Source organism: Anguilla rostrata, chromosome 1 (assembly GCF_018555375.3).
Source record: "Anguilla rostrata isolate EN2019 chromosome 1, ASM1855537v3, whole genome shotgun sequence".
NCBI classification, from domain to species: Eukaryota; Metazoa; Chordata; class Actinopteri; order Anguilliformes; family Anguillidae; genus Anguilla; species Anguilla rostrata.
Window position 1 is genome coordinate 62141881 of NC_057933.1, and position 27867 is coordinate 62169747.

Consider the following 27867-nt stretch of genomic DNA (forward strand, 5'->3'; position numbering starts at 1 on the left):
ACCGATTAAAATAGAGCCTTTAATTCCAATTTTGCTGCTATGGCCATATCAAGTCCCACAGCAGCACTGCCCATTCTCTAACATTGGGCCTTCAGAAGCAGGAACACTGCTGACGTTCTGTTCCAGATGTAAAACTTGTATATGTAAAGTTATGTAAACCATACGCCATGTCATCATGGGTAAGGGAGTCTACTATGCAAATAAATAATGTGATAATGCAGTACCGCAGGGGAGGACAGACGCCGGGGGTTCTCAGTTTAAAAAGCCAAGATGTTCAAAGTGGAGCTTCTGTTTTGACTACAGCAGGGTGAGAAGGTTCCCAGCTCAGTCTGTTCAGGAAGCTTCCCAGCACGCAACTCATCCCACACGTGCTACCAACATTACATTACATTACAGGCTTTTAGCAGACGCTCTTATCCAGAGCGACTTACACAACTTTTTTTTTTTACATAGCATTTTACATTGTATCCATTTATACAGCTGGATATATACTGAAGCAATTTCGGTTAAGTACCTTGCTCAAGGGTACAACGGCAGTGTCCTACCCGGGAATCGAACCTGCGACCTTTCGGTTACAAGTCTAGTTCCTTACCCACTGTGCTACACTCCGTCGTGTCTGCACCCACAATTCCCTGTGTGCTCATCCATTAAGGAAAACCTTGCTATAGAATGTAAAGAAAAGGTCTACTCCTTTATTGGAAAAGCACTCAACAAATGAATAATAGTGAAGAATAGTAAAAATGGTGTGGCTATCATAACATCTTGGGGGGGGTGGGGGGGGATGTAGGCCGACATGCAAACAGACTGTTTCATTTCACTGGCAGCCAAAGCAGGTAACAGTCAACAACAATTGACACTAAATTTGTTTCTGTTTAAATGTGGAATGAAAGGGTCTCCCTGCACATTCAGTGCATTAGACATCAAGAACTGGACTGCTGAATGCAGGACCATGTTCACTTTTAGCCTTTACAGTGTATATGGGAAACATGAGTACATAACGATGAGGACAGGCGAGGTCATGCTATTCCATGCAGTAAATTACAAAGTACTGAAAGCGGTGTATTGTGCTCGAGTGAACTTACAGATGATTTAACAGCGTATGTCACTATGAAAGCCATGGATAAAGGTATCCATACTGAATAAACAGTATTAAAATTGCCCTTGCAGGATGATACGACTCAATATAGCCCTTGTGGATAGACATCTCCCAAATACAATAAATCTTTCTGTTTATTTCCAAGGACAGACGGTAAAAGAGGAAATGTACCATGAAGACTAAGGAATGAGGAAAAATACCAACCAGGCTTACCGAGCCCAGCTCAAACAAGAGTGATAAGACAACACTAGAGTCATAATGTTTCCAGAGGAATTACACTTAAATTGTAAAAAGCATGTAAACATGGGACTTTCTGCATATCCTCAAAATGTTCTTAAAAAAAAAAAAACCTAAACATTGACTCTTCTTCTCCATTGCTTTAAACTTCGAGCAAATCAATCTAATATCAAGCCTTCCTGTTTCATGTTATTCTTTGCCCTCTTAGCTTAATGTGCAAAAAAAAGTTGAGTTTGAATATGCATGCTTGCAATGTTAGCCACAATTGTATTTGGATATTTTTGTTATTAAAGAATTATAAAATGCTTATTACTACTTATGAATTATTTAAAAAACATAGCTTTGAAACAAGTTCTGTGCAATTTATATTTGATATTTAAAAAAATATAAAACTTTTTAATCTCCATGTTTATTTCCAAAATTTGGGCATACCCACATCCTGCTAAGTATGTCCAGCCACGTGTGGCTTCTTTTAACTACTGCATATATCCCACCAGCTGAGCTGCGCAGACATTTGTGGAGAAACAATGCGTATTCCCAATGCAGGTGAACCAGAGACAGTCTATTGACCTGAGAAGTCCTTATTGCATAATTGGGCAGGGAATTCCATTCCTGGGTGACTTTAAGGGCGAGTATGTGAACCATGACCACAGCTGGCACTGGCACAGTCAAGATGCGCATCTGAAAAGCGGGACGTATTACTGCAGCAAGAATCAGGGCATTATCTGGACACATCGTGCAGGGCCCCATATTCACTGGTGGTTGAGCCATCCTATACTATGAGCTTAAAGCATAGTAACTATGTGGTCCTCTCTGTATTGTACCAGACAACAAAAGGAATGCAAATATCTGCCAAACGTATAGCTTAACAGAAGAAATTCCATGTGAACACTTGCAGTGCAAATATTGAGATTTGTGATTCCTAAAACTGAAGAGTCAAGACACAGTGCCACAATCAATCAATACTATTGCCCCTGATAATAAACAAATGAAGACAAATCAAAGATGGTAATCTATATGATTACTTATCATAAAGGTAGACCTAAAAGATTCCTTTATACTTTTAATTCCCTGACCTGACAGCAGGTAAATAGAGACCACTTTGCAGCAAGCTGTTATTTACACTGTGAGAAGAGGAGATTCACAGAGTCTCAGCAAATAGCACAGGTGTTTTACATACTACCAACATGGGGCTCAGCAAAGGATTTTAACTTATAATTCTCTGTGGTGTACCATTGGTTCAATGAGTAATGTATGCCCTCTAGATCTTATTTGATACCAACAAAAGAACTCACTCAAACTGCACAAACTGCAGCCTGGCCCACACTGCAATCACAGACAAATTGCACTACAATCACAGACAAATTGAACTACAACCACAGACTAATTGTCAGGGGCTGTGGCCTCTGTCTGCCACCCAGACCCGGAAAATTCCCACTTAACATTGAAACCATCTGACCAGCAAACCTACTTCAGAGCTTTATGCCTTAGACTGAACCAAAGCCACCGCTGATGTTTATCTTTGGCTAATTTGAGATGGTGTGTTCCTGAACTATGCACACACCCATTACTTAAAGACATCTTAACTTTAGGAATGCAAGGAACACATATACACACACACACACACACATTTCTGCATTTTATTTTTCTGCCACAGTATTGTAATGTTGCCAAGTATACCATGGGGCTATACCATCACAGCAAAATACCTGTGCCAACAGATTACTCTGACAGTGTGAATCTCACCTGCTATGTGCTAATTACAAATTACATGCAGTTGCAAGGCTGCTCCACTATAGCTGGTTCATATATGTGCCAAAAGAACTACCAAAAACTCTGCAGGTGCTGTGACAAGCTAATGGATATCAAGCAGAGGAAGAGAATCTCCAACAGGCCTGATAATTGTGACCAGCAAGACTGAGAAAGATGAGAACCACCCTTTAGCAGCAGCAGAGACTACCAGACCAGCCAGAGCTGGAAGGATGGCACAAGCCAAACTGTCAAAAAGAGCAGCCAGGTCATGACAAAATAAAGAATGGAGAACGGAGAAGCTTCTTGGGTGTGGCTGAAGAGCAGACTGGGTCCAGCAGAGAACGCTGAGAAAGGAATGCAGAGACCCAGTGATCCCGACTTCACTCGGTTTTGGTGGGAAGACGAGTTTATGGAGTCAAAAATAGAGTTTTTTAAAGAGAGGTAACACATGTCAGTTTAGGGAAAGCAACAACTGCATGAAGAATTAAAGGCTGTTTTAGAGGGAGGAAAAAATGAACGTAGTTTGAAAAGGATGAGTTGGAATAAGCTTCTGAAAGCAAGTCAAGCAATTGATGGAAATGGATGGACTTCTACGATTGCATAACAACAAAGCACAGAGCACAGTATGCATTTCAGAAGAGAACAGCTCTAGCCTGCCAATTAGGCACACAGATCCAAATCAGAGATCAAGGTTGAAATAATAAAGGTATAATTATTTCTAACTAAAAAATGACTTAAACCTCAATATACCCAAAAAAAAGTAGACAAACTATAGAAACCGACGAATGGTGAGGTTGATTCAACAAAGATGGTGCACAATTTAAATGTGTAAGTTTTGATTAAATAATTAATGCGTACCACTCACCAATCAGCAGACTAAGGGTGAACTATTCCAGGTCCTCACTCTTAGCATGGAGCATTTTGCACAGTAGCAATATAACACGGCTGATTCATTACTACACTACAGACTGTATAAATGCTGAAGAAGGCTATTGAGTCACAGACGGAAGAGGGGATCAAATGTCATGGCAACCAATCCATGGGTGACCTGGCGACTCCCTGCACTTAGCTATCATTGTTCATATGCATAAATGTGCACTGTCTTACAGCTTCAAGGGTCCTCTCTTCCACCACCCCACAACGATTTTAGAACCAACAACTCAGCTCAAACTATGAATTTGCACCATTGCTTAAGAAAATTGTGTTGGATTAGAGATCACTTGGGAAGGAAATTAAGTTTTTTTTTCAGGCTCTGTGAGTGCTAGGCCAATGTAGCAGCTTGTTTTAAAGAGACCTCTGTGTGTTTCTGTGGCAGGTGTTCATTAAACTTATATCCAGAAGCCTAGAGAAAACAGGAATGCTGGAAAACAGGAAGGCATTGGATAGCTGTCTGTTACTCCTCATCAGCACCTTTTGGATAGAAAATAGGCATATCTCTTCAAATATGTGTGATATGCATCTATTCATTTATTTATTGTAAAGTTACATGTATCCACTTAGAACCCAGCAACCAGAAGGAATGATGGTTTTGATTATAACTACACTATCATGTAATTTAATCCACTTGCCATTTTCATTTTGCCCTGAATTACAAACTTAATTTTGCATGCATGGCAATACAAAATATTTTCTCTTTTAGCTTGTGTGATCGAGTGAAAAGCAAGATATTTTACCTCTTGTCGAGGGTAAACGAGAAGCGGAGTCCTCCTGGGACTCCACGGAGGACGGGGTGGCACAACGGGACGATGAGGAGCTGGTTGGATGCAGACTCAGGCTCAGGGTCAGTTCGCTGCGTCCTCTCGGCGCCAGTCGCGTGCGCTCCTTCTCATACTCCTCTGCTGCCAGCTTCTCCACATTCTTGTACCTGCAATACGTTTCATTCGGTTATTTTTTAGACGAGGGGTGACGCGCCTTTACAGAGCGCGACACACAGAAAAGGGTGGAGAAAAGAATAGAGCAGGTCAGCCGTTATTTGATGGGTAATTTCCCATGTGCTATTCTGTCCTCTTCGCACAACAAACATACTGCAGTGACATTAATTTCTGCTAAATTCTAGATTTTCGGCAAAATAATTTTCAGGTAGAATGGCTGAAATGGTTTATCTACTGCTCCAGTCGCATGCGCTGCGTTAATATGCTAGTATTCCCAGCCTTATCCTTTCCTCAGAAAAATTCTCCGGTGAGTTTCTCCTATCAAGCTACAGCGGACATATTCAACAGGAGTTTACTTTCCAATGGGAAAACAGAACATCAGAGGTAAATCAGCCTAAACCTATTCAAGATGTGCCGTCCACCGCATTAAATCTCCAGCGCTCACAAGGGATTCTGTGGTAACCTGTAACCATTCCAGAGAGGAGGGAAATTCTCCACGTTTCCGCCCCGTACAGTCTGCTAGAAACACATTTGCTTTAAGAAGTTTCAGTGAACTGTAAGTACTAACCCAGCCCATTTTCACACTCATTAACATCACCCCACGTTTTATACCGGCAAATGAAACTAGTGGCACTGATATGTCTATCCTCATCCAAAATTTCATGAGAAGCGTTACGTTATTCGTAACCGCTCTTTTCATGTGTAGCGTGCACATTAAACTGAAAACAGTCTGAAAATTAATTATTTCCATATGTTCGGTATCAGGGAAATCATTCCTTCTGTTCTATTTTAATTTTTTTAGTAAGCTTATCTCTTTCCCTTAACTATGTGCTTCTATAAAAAGCAACACAATCGGAATTATTTATCTTCAAAGTAATTCCTGGATTTAAAAACAGACTGGATTCATGTTTCAGATAATACCGTATAAAGCATTAAGTTATGTTAAAGACATAGCTACCCTTCTGATACTTTAGAACCTTGCACGCGCATACATCATTCGACAGTATCTTATCTGGTGCATGTCCAAAGGCAATTACACACCTTGTCGTGTTTTTGCTAAACGTCTTAATGTGTAACAGGCGCAGAGAGGCCCTGACACCTATATTTTACTCACAGCTGCGGATTTTGTTGTCCCGCAGGACTCTCACATCTGGTGCCTATTCTAGGGAAGTAACATTTCTTCCACCGTTGGGTGCCGCTTACGGTCTTTATATTCTGTAAATTGGAAACCGCATTAAGCGTCAAGCACCAAGGTCGCGGTAATATTTAATCGGAAATATGTCTAGATTCGAAAAACAAAAAAATAAACAGTCGACTCATATGAATTAATTAAAACAATTACCACTGCTGCTGCTATAGGCCTACGAGGTGGATTGCTATTATACTTTGAATTATTGTTAAGAGATTAGAATCAATGATGGACATATTTTTATTGGAATGTATTTTAAATATATGAGGCAAAAACGCATTCCTACCTTTAAGGGGTGTGTTGATAATGATTGGCCTCTAGAGGAACACGGAGTATTTTTATTCTGTTTAGCTCCACTTCTCCATCATCTCCCATCATCACTTTAAATGTTCTACCTCTTGGCTGAAAGGCCAGTATGCACTGAATTGACCCATTCCAGTTGATTCAACACTTTTTACCATGCATAAATACATTTAATATTAAAATTCCAAAGCTACTGTTTATGGTATGGCACACTGCAAAAGGTGCAGACTAAACAAATCAAAAGTAAAAAAAAAAGTGCCTGTAAAAATACCTGATACCGATTTTCTCACAAATCTGACTTGCAAACAAGCCAAAACAATCAGTTTGCTGGCACCCCTTTTATTTGAAAGTGCATGATTTAAAAAAAGAATGAAAGAAATAAAATGAAAAAGAAAAAAGGCTGGAATATTTTCACTCTTCTAAGCAAGGAAAATGCTTTGGCATAGTACAGCAGCATAGTTTTTAACCTGAAAACAATTACACAATTATAAGACTGGGATTTGGGGTTGCAATGCTTCAGACCATCCTGTGAGATACATTCCATTCAGGAGAGAGGAATGAAGCCTGAACGCACCTGAAGATCATGCACCTGGGCAAAGTGCACAACAGTGTTTGTAAGACTGTTTGAAAGCTCCCTAGTGCGTCTGTACAGTCTTCATTGGCAGCGATGGCTGCCAATCGACCATGCATCTTCAACAGTATCAAAGAAATTATATACTGCACCAACAGTAATTTGACAGTTAATGTTGTGCTTATGATAAAATAAAACTGTGAAAATGTTTGCTTGTAAATATTAAATATTTATACAAAGCTTTGTAATTGGCTATTTACTTGTTATACATTTTGGCAAAAAAAATCTGTTTTTTCCACAAGATAAAAATGAATCAAGTTTCTCCCAGGATTACTGCATGTGTCACATGACAGCTAGAAGCTAAACTGCTGCTAATGCCTCACAGAGGAGTCCTAAGTTCCCTTTAAATACCAGCACTGGGTAAATTCCAAATGATTCATTCTCTCAAGTGGGATAGTTCATTTAGATGAATATCTGCACTAAGGCAGAGTACGCACACAGTACTGCATGCGAGTGTTTGGAGCTGACCAGTGAAAGAGCAGTGAAGTGTGCAGAAAACACATACCTCTCCTCTCTGGCCTGTCTGGCCTCTTCCCTTTTGTCCACATAGTCCCGGCTGACAGCACAAAGGAGACAGAGAAGAGAATTCATCAGAAATAGTTCAGCATGTAAAGCACTGTTTTACATATTTACAGCCCCCCTCCCCCCACCTCTCCGTTGTTTATATGTGCTTATTGTGTATCCCTGCACAATTGGAATGCATCGAAGTAAATTATCCTAGCATTAGCATCCTGGCTTCATTACAAAGAAGATTACACTGAACTTGTCCTGGTGCCACTGTGGGACTCAGAGATTTTTTTGATGATCGTTACAATACGTTAGAGCTAGGAGAGAGATGGATGCACCCTGCTGAGGCCAAGGGTCAGAGAATGGCCCATGTTTTGGGATATGTGAAGGTTAAATCACTGGTGTGTAGAAATCACTACATGCCAAACACATTTGCCAATGGTGTCCTCCACACTTCCCCAGCTGTGACCACAGTTTTTCCCTGTTATGCAATCACTCAGCTTGGCCTGATTTCACTCAAGTTGCTGGATGATGGATACTTACCGGGGTAAGTATCCATCAGTAGCCTCGTAAATCAATACAAAGGCCTGTCCCAGAGCCACTTGAGCAAAACAGTTCTGCTATGGACACACAACCCAGTGGTCACTGCAGGCGCAAATTAATTATCTATAACGTGTGAGCTACTAAGTGCAGTGACACCAGCCTTCGGTACGACTTCCTCCACGCACACCACTTCTTCCACAATCAGGGAGATGGATAGATCAGAGACTGATGAAAACAGCGTGGGGCAAAAAGCTTTCATTCTCCTGGGGAGACTGTGGGAGTGAACAGATCACAGAACTAGAGCCGCTGTTGTCAGCTAACAACTTGACCTCTGCCTACTCTACGCACTGATCTGGAGAAATCCTGGGGTTACCTGATGATGCATGACCGCGACCACAGCAACCTGAGCCCGGTCTGTATGGCCTAATGCGTGGCTTTTATTTGTTTGCTCGGCAGGAACTCCATCCTGCGTGACTCGCACGGCTCACGCTCCTCCATGTTGCTCGTTTACACAGCTGGGCGTCTTACGTAAGCCACGCAGGTGGAGAGAAGCCGGCTCGAGTGCGCAGCGGCAGCGCTGCACCTGGGAGTGGAATCCTCCTCCCCTGAGTTACCAGCCCCGCTCCCCGTCCGCCGCGCAGTCTTTATCTGCGGAGACTGAGGAATGAGACAGGCTGACATGTCTCAGGCTACCGAGGGGGCCAGGATCCAGACCGTCTCTTTATATGGCAAGGAGAGCAAGTCAGACGAAACACGGCGTCTGTTTCCAGCTGAAAAACGCGTGGAGCGTGAACCACGGCTGCCAGGGAGCTGCTCATCACCCCTGACCATAATAAGAAGAGGCAACTCCTGGGAGTCTGTAAACAAGCTCTGGCGTCTCTGATAAGACCAGGACTTGGGCCTCAGACCATCTCCTTTATGGAAAAAAACAACATCCTCCTCAACTATTACCAGCGAAATGTGTCTCATTCCTTCAACATCTCCATAAGGCCACAGAAGCACATTTCTCCACTGCTCAGTTTCAGGGCTGATAACATGTACCATATAGAGCCTGAAACAAAACATAACCATCTGCTCTCACCAATTACCAGTGCGCTGAAGTATACTCACAATGGACTTGACAAGAGCTGGAACTGGGAATGTCATTTTCATGAATAATAAACAAAATGCAACAGGAAACAATTTTTTCACATTTACGGTGCTGATTATTTGGATGCACGATGGACGTATTACGTTACTTGGGCGTGTCATTTTGATGTGTGATTTGGTGTTGTGAATTGGTTATATGAGGTTGGCAATTCATGTGTATAATCCAGTTGAGTGATTCAGTTGTGATTCCATTGTGTGATTCAGATTCATGATACGTGTTTGATTCGGTTGTGCTGTTTGTGTTTTACGCAGGTGCGCAGCACAGGTGCTCACTTGAATCGGTTCCTCTCCTCACGCTCGATCTTCAGCAGCCGCTCTTCTCTCTCCAAACGCCGCCTCTCCCGCTCCGCTGCCAGAGACTCTTGGTGCTGCCGGTACGAGGACGTCAACAAGCCCCCCAGAGCAGGCCTGGCCACAAACACAGAGACATTCAGGGATTCAGTCATGGAGATAGCATAGTTAGGACGCCAGCTTTTCTATGCAGCAGGATCATTTCAACTCAGTGTGAGTTGAGCCATTCTAACGCTGAAGTGGACAGACAGCTGAACACATGGTCTTCTGGTGTCAAAGATAAGTCCAAAATAAGGCCACCAAACAACCCGAACAACTAGATTGCTTGAAATATTTTTTTTAATTAGCCAACTAAGTGAGGACACTGTCCTCACTTGCAGTTGATAGGACATGCAATAATGCGAACAAGTTGTGTTCTTGGTTGTTTTTCATGAGGATGTTGGGGTAATTTATATATGTGTGTATACAATAACTAGCCAGTGTAATCCATAATTGTAATTGATAAATAATACTGTAGTCTAGGTGGAAGGGCAATGGGCGTGGTGAGGGAGTTCAGCCCAAGCTTTCTCGCAGAAGTAATGAAACTGACCTTACTAACATACTTTGGGAATTAGCAGAGAGTAACAGGTGATGATTTGCTAATGCTTAATGTAGACATGAAAGATATTATATAAATGCGCTGCCCCTCTGTGGGACTTGGACATACATCTTTGTTTTGTGAACTGCCCCCCCCCCCTTCTGAAGAATAAAAAACATGCAGATTATTTTGCATTATTTTGCCACCCACTGTTTTGAGTGTTACAAGGGCAACCAGACCAACCTTGTGTTTCTTATTTGAGGATCCAGAAATATGCATCTTTGTGAGGGTTTGTGAAAGGATAGTGAGGACTGCTGTGAAGAGATCTGTGTCTGCTGGATAAACTATTCTCTCGTAAAAAAGCTTGTAACAAAATATTATGTGGATTCTAATGCATAAAGCAGTGACTACCTTTCTTTTACAGATACAAACTGTATCACTGTGCTGCTCATCTCATGCTAGTCTTAATACTTAACGGCACGCAGTAACCTAAACCCAAATGGTGCTTCCCTTCAGGAGTACTGTAATTGATTAATTCAGAAAGTGACATGGCATCTCTGACAGATGTCTCTTTTTATTGCAAACGTTTTGTTATTTTTACTGCAACACCTTTGTTATGAATCAGACTTTTTAGCCTTTTAGTCTGGCCCTTCTCCGAACTGGAGAATGGTATGGGTCGCATAGTTGTTTTATGGCTACTGTTAACTGCTAAACTGCTGGTTAAAGTCAGCTGCACATGGGGCATTGCCAATATCATGCAAAATGGAAAGAAAAATATTAAAAGTGTAGGCAAATTGTCAGAGTAGACACAAATCCCAGAGCATTGATGAACTATAGCATGGTTTGTTTAAAACTCTGCCTATCTTTGCCCTGTCAAGGTGAATTTCATCCTCTACTGTCCCATTCCTTGTTCACTTCCTCACAATACAGGAGAGGGGTTCCGTTTCCAAAAAAGTGTCATCTGGATTCTCAGCATCGCCAGGATTCATCAGTCTGAGAGAGTTCATCTGCAGAACCAACATTCCCCCTTTTTAAGCAGTGCCGCGGTGCTTTCTGAAATGAATGACACCTGGCCAACCCTTATGGGCCATATGAGGTAAACATACATCTGCACACATGCACGCGTGAATGCCTGTATGCATTCTCCCACACACACACACATGCACAAGTGCCTGTATGTATTCACACACACACACACACACACACACACACACACACGCACACGCACAAGCACACGCACACGCACACGCACACTCACTCACACGCACACACACTCACACGCACACGCACACACACACACGCAGTGGCTGCTCACCGGTCTGTCTTTGGCTCTGTTGAAGGCGAGACTGCGTTGGCGTAGCGATTGGAAGGAGTGGAGGGGGCACTGAGTGTGGCATAGGACCTTCCAGGATATGGGCTCCCCAATCCACCATTCCTATTGAGAAGGGGAGAAAGACAGGAGAAGAGAATTAAATAAACTTCCTCAGTAATATCTTTCCATTGTCAATAAATGTGCTCTGGATTTTGAGTAGGTTACTACTACTACTAAATAGGCATGCATATTAAAATTAGGGTCATACCTGTGCTGACTGATAATGTCTCTAAAAATACCTAATTGTTACTTGCCGCTAAAGTAAGATTATGGCCGATATGAGGATGCAACACATATGCGCCTGAGAGGAGGCGTATTTAATGTGCCTGCTCGCAAAGTATGAAAAATTTCATTTGTAACATTATTACTTCAAATGTGGAAATGTGGTTAGTCTGCATTTGTAGTATAATGTAAAACAGGGAGGTGTCGGCGTCTGCCAATATGGCCAATCAAATGTTTGCTCTTGATATCGGCCTCAGAATTTCCATATCGTGCACCTCTAATAACGTTCGGTTCAGTGTTACAGCAGAAAACCGCGCCTGAGCTTGTATCACGACGACAAAAAAAAGTCAAGTACTCTGAAGTGCGGTTGTTACACATTGTTATTTCCTTCAATCGTACGTTGAACAGCTGACACAGGCAGCCTTGAGAGTAACCATTTACACATAAAAATAAACTGCGGAGGAAGGAGTAGCATCAAGAGGCTGCTCGAAAGTGTTGCGGTCGTTGAAGCCAGTGGCAGGACACCACCTGTGTGCACTGACGTCACAGCGCAGTCACTTTCTCACCCCCGCTGATACAGGAGCCATCTGCCCCCGTGCCCCACTCAGCCCGGGACAAAGGGCACCCTGTGAGAGCGCCAATGAGCTCATCCAGATGCCACGCAGCCTGCCAAGGGCCACCGCAGGTGGCAAGGTTATTCTACCCGTCTGAGGGGGGGCAGACTCAGAGGAGCTAAACGCTGTCTTGGTTCCAAGCCGCCTGCGTCGGCCGCCCGACCGCCGTGAGGCCTTAAAGCCGCTTCATTCTTTCTGAGTTTCTGATTCCGGTCGTGTTTCTAATCAAGAGCTGACCTTGATCTAAACAGAGCCAGGGCTGCTGCCTTTTTTCTGGGTTCTGCAGAATCTGTGATCACTGTCCAAACAGCTGGGATTCCTATGCTCCCCCATCAACAGAGCACTGTTCTGTCTGCATGGTGTGTATGAAAAATGGAAGGCCTTTCAGGGCTGTATACATAGCGCAGGGGTCAGAAATGTGTGGCCGAGCACAATTTGCAATGACGGGGAACCCATGAAGAGAGTGACACACGGATAGACGGAGACTGCAGCAATTGTGACTGACAAACAGGAACTGACTAGAGCTTGTGGTGAGACTTCATGAATGCCATGTTGAGAGGTGCTAACATGTGCTCTTAATAATGGTGTGGACTGAACCAAAATCAAAACACTCTGCTTCTTTGTTCTTTGGGAGAGCATCATAGATCCACCCATGTAATTCAAGAACCCACATTCTGCCATCCCTGGGCATAAAAAACATAATAAAACTTCATATTTAAAGTTTCCTTTCAGTTTTTGGATAACCAGGCAGTTATATTATTTAGAACCCTTCATTGTAGGTCATATATATGCTGTATATAGATCTTGAGAAAACAGCTGTGACCTCATTAGATGTATTCTTTACAGATGTGAAGTATTCTGATAACCAGGTGTGTGGAAACCAAACCCACAAGTCACAGTGATTTGCTGCAACTTCCACACCGAATGGGCCTTACCTGCCGGAGGTACGAGACATTCGGGGTGAATACGGAGCGTAGGAGCTGTTTGAGTAAGATGCATCTGCCTGACTGCAAGGACGAGACAGAAACAGGAAGTGGGAAAAAAAACCAGGAACAGTAATGTTAGGCATGCATGGAGGGTGAAGTTCGGATTGAGAGCCAAAAGAGCTGCATAAACTGTTAAAACACAGACAAGGACATGTTGGTGCAAGACAAGGAGACGGAAAGAAGTTAAAAGATTAGGAGGGAAAAAACGTGAAAAGTGAACTCAAGTACCAGCTCACTTCTATCCTTAATCACTATCACTATCACTAATCACTATCATGGTGTACTACTGCCTAAGTGCTCTCCCTTCATACTTCAGCCAGGCCAAGCACCAAGGATGTAAGGTAGGAATTCACACCACCTACATCCTTGCATATGGAGGGAGAGAAATGGAGGAGCACAGTGTTAGACTGTGTTAGACTGTTCATGACTGTTCATGACTGCTGCATGTGTTGACAGTTTTCTCAAAAATCATAGGCGACTTATGAATTAGGACATGTGAATTAAAATTAGCATCAGTTTCACCCATATGGTTGCTGGTAATGTATTTGATAGAACAGACCAAAATGCACTGACAATGCTGATCTTGTCCAGTAAAGCTATTTCTGTTACCATAATGTTATATACTTAAAGACAGTCAAAGAGGACGAGCTGTATTTCTAATTTTGAGCACTGAAAAAGAGAAGTGTCCAACAGGTTTGGGCCATCAGAACCACATAGACACATGGTGACACATGACGTTTTCCTTGACCTGAGCCTATTTGCACAAAATAAAAAACAGGTAAAATTTACACTCTTGTCTTGATGTACACACATTCCTAATAAAGGAGAGCTGAAGTATCTCAGAGGTTTCTAGTCAAGGCATAAAGCCACAGAAAGAGCTGACAAGTCTCTCTTAATATCAAGCTAACTGCATACTTAAGCCAAAGGAAAATATAACTGATTCACACTAACCAGAGCTTGAAAAAACTGACATGCATCAGAAATAATGTATGTCGAAACACCATTAGAGATGCTTTACAGTGACCCCCCTTCAACCTCAGCTGAAAAATGAAGGGACACAACAAAAGAGGAGGATAAATCGAGACTCAACCGATTTGTGTCTGAAATCAAACGTGTTGCTTACAGGAAACAGGAGAGGGATGTGTGTGCGTCTCGTCTGTGATACAACATAATTCCTGAGAAAGCTGCCAGGAGGTGACAGCATACACAGCTGACCTTGGCGCATTCCCACCACAGCTCAACCTCACACAAATCAGAGGGACACAGGGGTGCTGAGGCAGCACTGTCTTGTAGTGGAAGGGTACTCTCTGGTTTGATTTGATACATTTTTATGGATACTTTCAAGGCTGACCAAGATATAAAAGCGTTTATGGCTCACGGTATCTATTTATAAATCAGTCGACGTGCAACAGCTGTGCACTGTTGAAATGAGAGGCAGGTGAACAATAAATGTCAGGAATTGACGGGACTGATAAAAGCTTTCCCTGCCTGGAGCTGCCTGCAGGGGAGAAGATACTTTTCTGATACTATGTTCTACTGCTAACAACAAGAGCATTCCCATTTCAAAGAAAAAACATGAGAGACCAAAGAAGTGTCACTATCAAGGTTTGACACTATGGATGATCTACCTCTACGCTGACAACTATTTCTATATTCAAGTGCAGTTGTTATTGCCGTGGGCATTAGTACATCGTGTGAACAACCACACCCAACCACACGTGGATAAACAGACACTGTTGATGGTGGTGACAGCACTGCACATTAAAGGTTCTTATGGTAGCATATTTTTGAGGTGGGAGTACTGTGTGCCAGATTTCGGGCTCCGGCGCTCTACCTGCAGCCCCTCTCGCCTGCCTCGCCCTTCTCGCCCTCCCGAGCAGGGGCCTCGTCCTCGTCGAAGTCATAGGAGAAGAGGTGGAAGGGGGAGTGGGGGAGGTAGGGCAGGCGCTCCACAGTGGGGGAGGTGGAGGGGGTGGTGATTACAGATGAGCCCCTGGAGGAGGAGCCGCGAGAGCAGGGGGAGGGGACTGTGGAGGCGGGGACAGTGACAGAGGACTTCCTCTGGGCCAGCAGGGAGGCCAGGACAGAGGGCTGTGGGGAAGTGGGGCGGAGGGCAGAATCGGGAGAAAGAGTGCACATGGATGTTCTGGAGGGAGAGTCCTCCGGCCCACTTTCCTCTGCTTCCTCGACAGCAGTGGCATTTGGGATGACAGTGACTACACACTTACAGGGCAAGCACAAGCTACCAGCTTTCTCTACGTCTGCTGAGGGAGGCGTGTGCTCTCCCCCACTGAAATGGAGGGATTTTGTTGGAACAAGTGAAGGACAGAAGGATGGAAGGAAGACAAGAAGGGAATAGGGAATGAAATAAAGGGGACATTGAACAGATGCAGACAGAGAGAAAGGACACAGTCAAGACATTTTCGATTACGCCACAGGAAAAACAGAATGGTAGACACAAACACAGAAATACTCAGTTGTTGATATTGTCAGTGTGATCACCAAATGAAGGGTTGGGGGTAATTTAATCACTGGCCACATGTTTAATTGGAATTAAAATGCCCAATGTGTTCCTTGTTTTTTCGTCACCTGTCCATTTAATTCAACAATGCCCAATTATCGGTTTTGGATGTAAGCCATCTTAAGTTGGACTGAGAGATGCACGTAAAAACTTGTCATACTTTCCATGACACGATACTGTAATCAGACTAAATGCTTCACCGATGTATACAAAGTAGTGTTTAATCCTTTAGGCCCTGCCCCTTTCTTTAAAAAAAAACTAAAAAAACCCAAGGTCACACTTAAGGAGGCCCACAGCACCCATGTTGCGCTACACAGGTGTGAAGGCTGAATGCCTCAGACTCATTGCTCACCTGAGCCTGTCTGTCCCTTATTCATGACCTTCAGCCTGGCTAGGCTACATACTCACTCTAAGACTAAAGTACACTACACGGCCAAAAGTATGTGGACACATGACGTCCAACATCTCATTCAAGATTATGGACATCAATATGGAGTTGGTCCACTCTTTGCTTCTATAACAGCCTCCACTCTTCTGGTAAGGCTTTATTCTAGATGTTGGAGCGTTGCTGCAGGGATTTGCTTCCATTCAGCCAGAAGAGCATTAGTAAGGCCAGGCACTGATTGGGCGATTAGGCCTGGGTCGCAATTGGCTTTCCAATTGATCAGAAATATGATGGATGGGATTGAGGTCCGGGCTCTGTGTAGGCAAGTCAAGTTCTTCTACACTGTTCTTGACAAAATCATTTCTAGATGGACCTCGATGTGTGCCTTGGGGCATTGTCATGCTGAAACAGGGAAGGGCCTTCCCCAAACTGTTTGGGAAACACAAAGTCGTCTAGAGTGTTGTTGTATGCTGTTGCATTAAGATTTGCCTTCATGGAACTAAGAGACTTAGCCCAAACCATAAAAAACAGCCCCAGACCAAGGGGTGTCCAGATACTTTTGGTTATATAGTATATTTGTACAGAATGTTCCCAAAGCTGGACTATTGTCTCAAATGCAGAATATCACTGCTACCACACTTTGGGAGTAGTATATATCTCTAAAACCTAAAGCAACCCAGAGTAGAAAACAAAGTTATACATAGATTTGAATACAACTCCCACAATGCATCAGACTTCTTTTTTTTACCAGCTTGCAACTACATCTACCCATCTGAGAGTAAAACAAAAAGGATGGAATGCAGATGTTGCATCTGAATGTATCCATCAATTTAACATTAAAGGAACTTCTGCATGTTACCAATAATACATCATCCCATCATGACATTTCCTACAATGTAATAAAATAATAGGCTGTTTTCTTAGGACATCAAAAGCCTGCATCCATAAACCAGCCTAGTCAATGAAATATGAATCTTGTAAATATATCTTAAGACAAAGAGAACCTCTTCGTTAAAGTGTGTTTATATGCAACTAATAACTTATAATTCAATTAACTCAGCTGTTGATATGTTAACAATCTTAAATGTACTAACAACTGTCTTAATACATACATTTATTAATGTTGATTATTGCACAAATTTATTGTCAGGAATTTGTGGGTTACTACTCTCTTAACATTTTTTTTTTTTTAGAAAAAAGAAATGCTCTAGATTATATGCTGCAGGAGAGGTAGAAAGGAGGAGGTGAGACGGGACTATCAACTGATGTGAGAGGAGAAAGGGTTGAGGAACACCTGGGAGAAATATGTTTTCCTAAAATACCTGGGTGTGCCCTGTCTACGGGACTCCTCCTTAGTACTGGTTTCTGTGATTGGCTGCTCTTCTTCTTCCTCCTCCTCCTCCTCACCCTCCTCCTCCTCCTCCTCCTCATATTCCTCTCTGTGGCGAAACGGGAGGGACCGAGGGAGGGAAGGAGGGAGGGATGGAAGGAAGGAAGAGTTGGATGGGAAGGAGGAGAGAAGAGGAAGAGAGAAATTGGACAGACATGGTGAAAACAAACAGCAGACAAGAGAAGAGCGAGAAAGTGGCACAATGAAGACAGAGACATTTGAAAAGAAGGGCTTTCAGTGCAAATCAAACTTTAATCGGCCCGGCTGAACTTTGAATATACTTTAGTTCCATAAGATATAAATTATGAATGAATGAATGAATTTGACTTGAATTTGATGAAGTAATGAATGAAACAATATCTTTGTCCCTCCCATATTTTCCTTTGTACTTTTATTTTGGAAATTATTTACTGTACACATATTTTTCTTCAGTGGTGTCGATATTACACAATTCATCATAACAGTTGGGGGGTCTCCAATGTTCTGGCAAAATTACTAATCTGGCCGTCGAATCAACCCCTCAGATTAATTGGCTAAATCATTTTCCCTTTCCTCATCTCTGCTTAAATACACTGAGCATTCTGGCACCAGATATCTACTCCTTATAAAACTGTAGCTGGGCACGACACTTTGATAGTGGTTCAGAAGAGCCACAGTAAAATGCCAAACAAACCAGGATCATTATGCAAACTCGTTAACCATTCACTCATTCATCACAAAAGGCTCTTTCATCTGTTAAATCCATGTCGTTCATTAATGCACTCATTATGCAGGATCACTGTGCTACCTTCCAAAGCTGACCTCAATAGTCCTGATTACGGTGCCCCTTTCATTCAGCTCACAGTGACAAAACCTGACAATGACAAGTTACATGTAGCAGCTTCCAACAGCCTGATCCTCATTTTCTCTCCAGGAGCTCAGTGGCTCTAGTTTTGTAAAAACGTGATCGCTCCACATCCCAGACCAGAACAAAACTATTCCGAATACGCTCTTCCAGATCTGAAGGAGCCAAGATCTTGGGAGTCATTTTCCAAGAGACATCTCATTACAAACCCAATAACTGGCCCAATAAATTAGGATGAAGCAAAAACACATTTGGTTTTTGTTTTCAGCTGATGAAAGGATCCTCCACAAATCTCACCCCCCCCCCCCTTAAATGGCTTCAATGAGCGCATTCAGTGTGCGGGGGATGGTAGGCCGTGCAATTTCTACAAATAATGCTTAGGGATAAAAAAAAAGATAAGTAGGAAAAAAGTAAGAAGACACTCCTTTCCTCTCTCCTCTTGAGCCCTATTCATCATAAATTCCCCAAGCACTGGTGGCCAGAATCACAGAAAGAAACCTTGACTGGGAGGGATATTAAAGGTAGGTTGGCCAGGATTCTCATGGCTTTTTTTTAGGCAGGGGTTTCAGCTCGGTTTTAACAGCGACTCTAGAATTCACTCCTCTGTGACTCCCCCATCACCAGAGAAGGCACATGATACTTCTGTGGAGTCAGAATAAATCAAAACTGAGACTGAGACTTCAGCACAGACAGCCACTTTTCATTAGCCTGTTTAGTCTTTATTAATGAATACATTTCCTGCCTTAGTTCTGTTTCTGCGATTGAAATGAGTTCATCAGCAAGCCTTCACTATGGGAACAATGCATAAAATAAATGATCAGAAATGGAGCAGAATTGAAACTCAGTTATAATATTTTCTCCCACTGAAATATAAAAAATACCATTTATGCTGTTTGGGAAGTCCACTTTATGTAATTTTTAAATTCAAGCAGTTTACGCCAGACAGTTTATTTGTGTTATTGCACATGTTTCAATATGTGTTTTGAATCTCAACCTTATGGTAAAGAAAATCACATATACTGGAAGAAGAGTTAGACGTGACTATTTGCTCAGGTGGAATGAAATCTGGCTTAAAAAACAAAACCAACAGCTGCTTGAGCTGAGTGCTGAGTACTGTATATTACACTTAAACACATAAATTATCAACAGCCCATTATAGACCTCTTGGAACACTCAGGGTTGGAAGCAGTCTGACTGAAAAGTGTCATGTCCTTAAGAAAGCATTTTTTTCTGCAAAGGGAATTTGACCAAAGGCCAAGGGCTGGACAGATCAAACCCTTTTGTACAAAGACTGAGAGAAACATAACTTGTCTTCATGTATTGCTCAACATTAAATTCACAGCAATGAAATCAAATATGGGTGTATTCCATATAGCGTGCATATATTTAACATTACCTTCATGAGCACTTATTAAAAACATGTTATTTTTCCTGATCTCATAAAATTCTTATCCAAACCATGGACCATGATCAGTGTTGCCTGTTGCCTAAAAGAGTGGTCACAAGTCTCCCAGATTCCTGAACAATATCAGTACATTTTTTTCCGATCTGGGAACATTTTACTGTCATCACAAGTTACTACATCAACAAACGCAGTGTGCTTTCACTGGAAATGACATACAATCTCATCCGTTTTCTCTACCATAGAAAACAACCAGTGTGGTATATTACTAAACGAGTGGCCAAATTGATCAGAATGTGTGGTCTTGTCTCTTAACTTCAAAACCGATCACCTAAAATTGAAATCTAACAAAATTTCCATTTCCCATTGCTGCCTGTGCCCTGTCAGCTGATGAGCAGTCGGGACCCCTGCCCTCTGGCTGGGTTTCATTACCCCTGCGAAAAACACTCATCTTCAAATGGGGCTCACATGTCCCGCAACAGGTGGGCTGCAGGCAGCCCTGACAGAGCGGCACGCGGCCAATCGCGTCACTCAGTTCAAACGCCGCCCTGCCGTGAGGCCCCAGGGTTCCTAGATGTGATCGATTAGAAAAACAAACCCTAACATAACGCGTGAGATTGAAGAGCTGGGCACTTCTCGAGCCACTGGCTTGTGGTGCGCCGTGGATCATCTATATTACCAGCCCTGTCTTTACTGCTACATATAGAAGCACGAATGATGGATGAAATGCAAATAAATGCGAAAGGTCACGGCAGGGATGGAACAATCTGAAGTTACGTTCGGATAAACACTCCCATTTGTCTCCGGCCTCAGCTCACAACTGCTCAGTGCCTGTCCAGTGAATTTATAGCTCAACAAACAGGCGGCTCCATGGAGATAAACATGTCCTGGGACAGAGGGTTTACATATATAAAACTCAAACTATAGGGAGAGAAAATCCCTGCCCGCCTGCCAGTCTATTGCATAACTGAGCTGCAGAACGCCCCCTATGGTTGGAAGTTAGTTTTGCAATCCAGGAAGGGCAAGAGCTATTCAAAGATAATGAAAGAATGCTCATATTTCTGGGCTTCGCTGCATGAATCAAACTGCCAACTTATAGAGTGTTGTGGCAGACAGACACATTCTTGCACACTACTTGTGGTTATTAAAAATTCTTCAGCAGGGCCAGGCAAATCTGGCCCTGGAGTGCCAGAGATGCTTCTGGTTTCTGTTCCATCTGCACCCCTAACTACATAATTTGATGAATTTTAAGGTCTAATGAATGCAGGTCACCCTGTGCTGGAGGCATGTAGTATTTCACGATACAGGCTCAGCAATCAAGCCTGGCCTGAACAAAAACCAGAAACATTCCTGCCACTTCCCCTGTCCTACAGCACTCATAAAGACAAGGGAAGGTTATAACGGAATAGAAATGAGCTTCCATAAATAATGTTTCCATGCCACAGAACACATGGGTGGTGGAATTGCAGTACAAAAAAGAGGGACAAAACAAGCTGACAGTGATAAGCGACTCTCAAATTGGACAGAAAAGGCATAACTGCTGAATGATGCTTGGTTGGTTGGGGCCAGCTAGCAAAGTTCGAGATTAAGTTCCGAGACTCCACTTCTGCACACTGAGACATAAAACTCACATAAGGTAGGTCAGCGTGTTGGGCTTACTAAACCGCATGGAACCCACATACCATTCATTGTCAAGTGCGGTTTCTACTGCTGTATAAGTCAGTATATTACCTGAGGAGATCAGCTTGGTAAGAAGCAAAATAAACTGCCCTACTTCCTCAATCCAGCATTCCACAAGAGGGAGACTGGAGAGTTAAGAAAGGTGCATGCATTCACCCCTCTGCCCAAAGTAACTGCACTGCAGTGGAATCCAACAGTCAATTTTAATACCATTACTTGAATATATATTTTCAAAGAGTAAACATTCATAAAGACCAGAGGATGTGAAGTAAAAAGCACTGGCTGGTACTTTTGGTGAAGAAAAACAACCATTATAAAACAACCATTCCAATAAGAAGCCAAGATCATTCTCCATAAAAAAGGACACAGAACAGAAGCAATACTTTAGTGCAGAGTGGAAAATGGGTTATGAAGCAAAGCAGAGTAAACGATAATGGCACCAATGCTGCTTTTATGATTTCTGACTGATGAAAAGTCCCAAAAAAGACATGGACTGGAAGCAGATCAAGTTTACGTCCCTTCCTATGCTACAGAGAAATGACTACACAGCATTTGTAAGCTCTAATTCTATCTGTATGTAGCCATGTCACTCCGTAATAAATACACTAGCAGGCAGCTGAATCTTCCTGTTTCCAACACCTCTGTGCTCCCTACTCACACACGAAGATGTACTCCATATCTCACAGACAACAGGATACATAATATTCTTATGGAAATTAGTTTAAACTGAACAGAATAAGGTACAAAATGTATATTATTTGATAGCAGTACAACTTCGCTGTTGTGAGGTCTGTGTTAGTAAAAAATATTTCCATTACATGCAACACCCTCCGGCCACACACACACACACACACACACTTTCTCTCCCTCTCTCTTTCATAGCACACATAATGTCTGTCAGTGGTCTGTTCATATCTGGTTGAATTCATGGACTTCCTGCGTTTCTGTGACACAGCAACCTCTCTTGAAACTAACTGGCAGCAGACGGAAAGAGATTAATCAAAGTGTCACTTCTCAATTGCAGCTCTTTCCTTACCGTTCTGCTGAGAAAGTTCAGCGTTCACAGTTTCTCCAGTTGTAACAGATTAATCTTTCACCATTGTAACATAAGTTAGCACTGGCAACAGCACAGTATCCTTGCTGGAAACACATTATATTCTGACTAGCACATTTTATTCTCCAGGCCAACATCATTTATGTCTACCTGTATAAGAGGGTAAATGTAGACACTACCTCACAGCTAATAATGAAATTACGATGTATTTATTTTAGATATATACCAGGGATATATAGTCAAGTGTTTCCATATTTAAAATGTGATGCCCATTGGTATGTTACAGTAAGTGCACATCTGAAGATGTAATTGGAGGAAGCACCCATGGAACTGATATGGTCCCTCTCTCACTGCATATGTGATGGCTCCCCAAAGTCATGGCCCTACCTTGTTCTACCATTCGATGGCAATGAGAATACCAAAGTCCTTACAGGACCATTTAGTCCTTGCTTTTGTTTATATTTATGTTATATTCATAAAGCTGCATGTTATTTAATACACAATATAGTGTCCAAAGCTACTCTGCAATATGCTCCAAATTTTTACATGTACTATGCTTTCAACACAGGAAAGTAGGAAAGTTTCAAAATAAAACTGCTAAGACTATATATACACACAGGCACACACGCACACACACACACACACACACACTCTACGCTTAAATAATAAATTCCCAGCCAGCGCCACACAAAGCCATGCCAGTCCCAGCAGGAATAAGCCAGCCCTGCGTGGTACTTACATGGGCCAAGGGGCAAAACTGGTGTCAAACACACTCTCCCCCACTGAAGTCTCATTGCCCTGGAACCCCCCGAAACTGATATGGGGCGGGCCACAGAGTGTACAGAGAGAGAGGGGGGAGGGGCACAAGTCAACACAATAAAATGATGGGAGTATTGACACACCATGATGTACATAACCTATGAAGGCCCTTTCATTGGCTTACTGTTTGTGATAGGCATCCTATTGGCAATTCAGTAGAGAGCTTTGGTCAAGATCTTACCCAGGAACCTAAGAACCCCCTCTCAAGAGTCCACGCATGCTGGAGTGAATGTGAGCAGCATATGTGACTGAGCTGCAGGCAGTCGGAGGCCCCCAAGCACAGAGCCTGAATCTGTCAACCCAACCGTAGGCCACAATAATGTTTGGCAAAATGCTGTTCCAAGTGATCTGAATAATTTGCCATTTTCACTGATTCAAAATACTGGTAAAGTGGAATGCAAACCAGGATTTTTCCAGCTCAAGTCTGATGATGATTAAATTACATTTTCTCACATATTTCCAGCTGTCAAGACACCTCATAGACTGAGCACATACTACAAAAAGCAGCTAGAGCACTAAAGACCTGATATAAATATGACAAGAGGGCTAATACCTGTTTGGAAGTAGCATGTAACAACAAATCAGGTCATTACTGCTCTTTTTGTTGGTCTTCTCACTGTTTTTTCCCTCTTCAATTTCATGTCTCACCCCTCTGTTCTCTCCCTGCTTATTTCCACTCATTCTATTCCTGTATCCCTCCTTCCCTGTCCTCTGCCCCTCTCTTCCTCTCCCTTGCACCCCTTCATCCTGCCACATCCTCAGCCTTCCCCTCCCTTCTCCCCAGCCTCTTCCTCACCCACCTGCTCCCTGCCAATCCTCCGCCCCTCTCTCTCTGTCTCCCTCCATCCCTCACCTCTCGCTCACGTCCTCCATCCTGTGCCCGGCAAAGGGCAGGATGCTTCCCGAGGGGCCCTGGCAGTGCGGGCTGCTGGGGGAGGCTGGGGCGGAGGTGCTGCCCCTCTCTTTCTGGAGGGAGTGCCTCCTGCTGCGCCTCCTCTCCAGGCCCCGCTTCTCGCTGCTGCCCCCCAGGCTGGCGCGGCGGCGCTCTTTGCACCCCGCGGGCGGCTGGCTGTCGTCATCGCCATCCTCGTGCCTCAGGGTCATCTGGGGAAAGGGGAGAATGCAGAGCTGGTCAGAGGCGGAGGGGGTAACCACAACACATTAGCACACAGATGCACTTATATTAATGTATTTGACAATTCAAGATGCCTTCACAGTGTCCATTTAGCACTGAAGTTGAATGCATCATTAACAAGTCAAAGAAAATCAATGGCATGCAATCTATTATTGGGCAATATATGCAAGGCTAGTAACAAGCAGATCTCATATTTATAAGCCTGGGCGTGGTCAAGAATAAAGTGGCTACAAACTGCCTTCTTTTTAAAGGGTAAGCAGAGTGTTGCAATGTGCGGCAGCACAGCAAGCTGCGGGAAGATGGAAGATGGCCGTACTGACCTCATACATGTTGAACTGCTCCACCAGGTCCAAGTCTGTCCCCTTCCTGTTCAGATGTCTCTGAGCTAGACCCTCAATCCCCTGCTCTTCCAGGCAGTCCACCACATCATAGAAGGAGTCCTGATCTGGTAGCCCGGCCAGAGTCTGTCCAGGTTGAATAAAAGGGAACAGACACTGTTCAACGACCATTCACGGGACATTTCACCCGCTACTGGTAACACATTGTTCCCACGAGAACCGTTCATTTAGTCAACAAGTCATTCAGTTAGTCAGTAAGAGGCTCTTCCAGGTCTAGGACTTCTTCCCGCAGTTGGAAGCAAAAAACCTTTAGAAAAAAGTACATGTAAGATGCCGTTAATGTTCCTCACAGGAATGACTTGTCGAAGCACAAAAGCTTTAGAAGCATGAAACGCGTAAATTTTTTGCCAAGCAATCATATGAGTAGAGAGACAAAGAGACAGAGAGAGAGAGAGAGAGATGGCTGCATGGGAGGAGTATAGATGGAATGTAGAGCAGAAGGGAAGTGAAAAATGTTATTCATTAAAGCATATGTTTTTTCTTTTCTCTCCCTATAATATTGTAGTTTCTCTGTTGTGGTTCTTTGGTTCACTGTTTTCATTTTTTTCCTTCAGGGGAAAGACAGCAGTCATCCAGCAGAAGTGAAATAAAGAGCGCTGAGTGATCGAGCCGTGCTAAAGTGGATAAAACTGATGGACAGCCTCTGAAGGCCTGAAGAGGTCACTGACCTTATTGATGAGGGTCATCGCATACACCAGCAGCTCTGTGTCCACTCCGTCCTTCTCATCCAGAATCTCCATGGCATTTGACCACAGCTTGCACTCTGCAAGTCAATCAGTCAGACACAGTCAGTCAGTCAATCAATCAATAAACACATCAATCAATCATTCATCAAAATGCATTCATGGTTTCTATCCATAGATCATGATACATTTGGATGAATTACAACGTGCTCAAACACCGAGCTCATAACTCAAGGAGCTCCCTTTTATATCTCATTTTCACATTTTACAAGGAAAAATCTGAGATGCCAGAGCTGGCTGCAATTGCACTGTGAATGATCCTTCACCCCGCTACCTCACACCCACGCCCACACATACTTCTGAACGCAGCCAGGCGGGGCAACACTTCACAGGCAAGCCGAGCACTTTTCCAACTACACAGAAGACAGACAGACTAATCATCTGCCTATTAGCACCATACAGAAGAGGCAGTACACAGCAGGGAGGTACCCAAACAATCCCTGCCTGAACTGAAAGAGCGCAGACTGCGGTTAGGGTCAATATACTCTCTCCCTGTCTCCTTCTCTCTCCCTCTGACAGCAGGGATATCGAATTGTCTCCTTATGCAACTTTAAAAAGAAGCAAAACCAAGAGAGAATGGAGGAAGGACAGCTCTTTCTCCCGCTGGAGAGAACACAATGTAAAGCTTTTAGACCCACAGGTAACCCAATCTCTCGCCACGGGAGAGACTTAGTCTTTTTCAATAAGCTGCACTTGCGCACACAGTGAACGGGCAGCACGGATAAACCTGAAATGCCTCCAGCCCCTTTGTAACAGGAGTCCAACTGTACGTGACGTATAATCCTTTGACCTGTGGTCCAGTTCCATACCCAGGCGGCTGGAATGCTCTGTGTACATAACCCTACCTGGGTACTGGATGCCTCTGAGTCTAAATCCAGTAAAAGTCTAAAAGGAACTTTGATTCAGTTAACCACTTTTCCCAGACTGCAAACCTTTCATGCATGAACTTTCCATATGCAAGGCAAAGACAGATACCATGAGAGGAACATACGTGCTAACACATCGGAAAGTTCAGCTTGCCTATGTACAGATGCCAGGATGTTGAGTATTGAGGTACCCTACAGCATGATAGAATGGTGGAAATGTTAATGATAGGTGTGAATGTCCATGTAGGACAACTGACTATGTTGTCTTTGGTGCAGTGGGTGGCATTTTGTCATTTATTTTGCGAGTCATTTAAAGCAAGGATAGTTACATTCTGCAAGGCTATTTAAAGCAAGGTTAGTTAAGTTCTGCCAAGCTGGTGTGAAGCACAATTTCTACAACCCCATGTGTAAATTCTGCTACGATTACTTAAGGCTGGATAGTACTGAGTATAGGTTCCTTTATGTCCAATGCTGTACGTAATTCCTACAATGCCTAGTGAGGCCTGGACAATGCTGCAGGTTTTGAGTGTTGAAAGCGTGTCTCTTACTCCTCTTGGTGTCCACGGCGTTGATGGCCTCGATCAGCAGGGTGGCGTTTCGCTCCGTGTACTCCACAAACACCAGCAGCAACTTCAGGGCCGTCTTCACCACCAGGCGGAACTGCGGCAGGGGAGTAAACAGCGCAGGATCAATCTCTCGTCTCAACCATGAGTCTGGATTATTAATATTCCCACATAAGGAGCACTATCCCATCTCAGGCCCGTGAGAGAGGAGCAAGGTACTTTTTAAGTATCATATAAGCTTTCTGCCATGTTATATGGGATGAGTCATCTGTCTTTGCAACATACTTGTTCCTGCTTGTGGGGTTGTGGAAGGCTCTGATAAGGAGCCACAGTGGCTCATGGGAAAGTAAGAGTGAAATGGGCCTCTCTTCCTGGTAGCCCTGGCATTTAATCTCTTGTCCATTGTTCTAGGAGACTCTTCATAACTGCCACTCCAGAAAAGCAAAATTAAATCCACAGACAGCCTAATTAAAGCATGAACTGGGATGGCTATGCGTTGAGAGCGCGGACTAATTTCTAATGCTGCCAACTTTGGAGTCATGGTCCTGTACCCTTATACAATTGTCCAATAGAATATGCTTGTTTATTTTCGAGAACATACCCATTTACGCTGAGATTTTAGGTCAGTAGTTTTAAAGGACACTGTTGTGTGTCTTTTCCCAAGATAATGAGGATCCAAATTTGTGCAAATAAATATTCACATAAATACAAAACAACATCAAACCAG

General features: G+C 43.2%; 1 protein-coding gene across 8 annotated transcripts in view; it reads right to left on the reverse strand.

Moving 5' to 3' along the window:
- Positions 1–27867, reverse strand: part of fhod3b (formin homology 2 domain containing 3b) — a 168219-nt gene that overhangs the window by 23651 nt on the left and 116701 nt on the right. For 4 of the 8 annotated variants that reach the window (XM_064347897.1, XM_064347880.1, XM_064347886.1 and 1 more), the window contains exons 7-17: positions 27126–27237; positions 25637–25731; positions 24891–25034; positions 24289–24539; positions 17569–17685; positions 15175–15630; positions 13290–13361; positions 11462–11581; positions 9552–9686; positions 7585–7635; positions 4759–4949 (exon numbers count right to left, since the gene is read on the reverse strand). In XM_064347897.1, the coding sequence (XP_064203967.1) occupies positions 4759–4949; positions 7585–7635; positions 9552–9686; positions 11462–11581; positions 13290–13361; positions 15175–15630; positions 17569–17685; positions 24289–24539; positions 24891–25034; positions 25637–25731; positions 27126–27237 (1744 nt within the window). Of the gene's footprint in view, positions 1–4758; positions 4950–7584; positions 7636–9551; positions 9687–11461; positions 11582–13289; positions 13362–15174; positions 15631–17568; positions 17686–23355; positions 23431–24288; positions 24540–24890; positions 25035–25636; positions 25732–27125; positions 27238–27867 lie in introns of all 8 variants that reach the window. The other 4 variants (XM_064347908.1, XM_064347919.1, XM_064347931.1 and 1 more) reach the window with 4 other exon arrangements.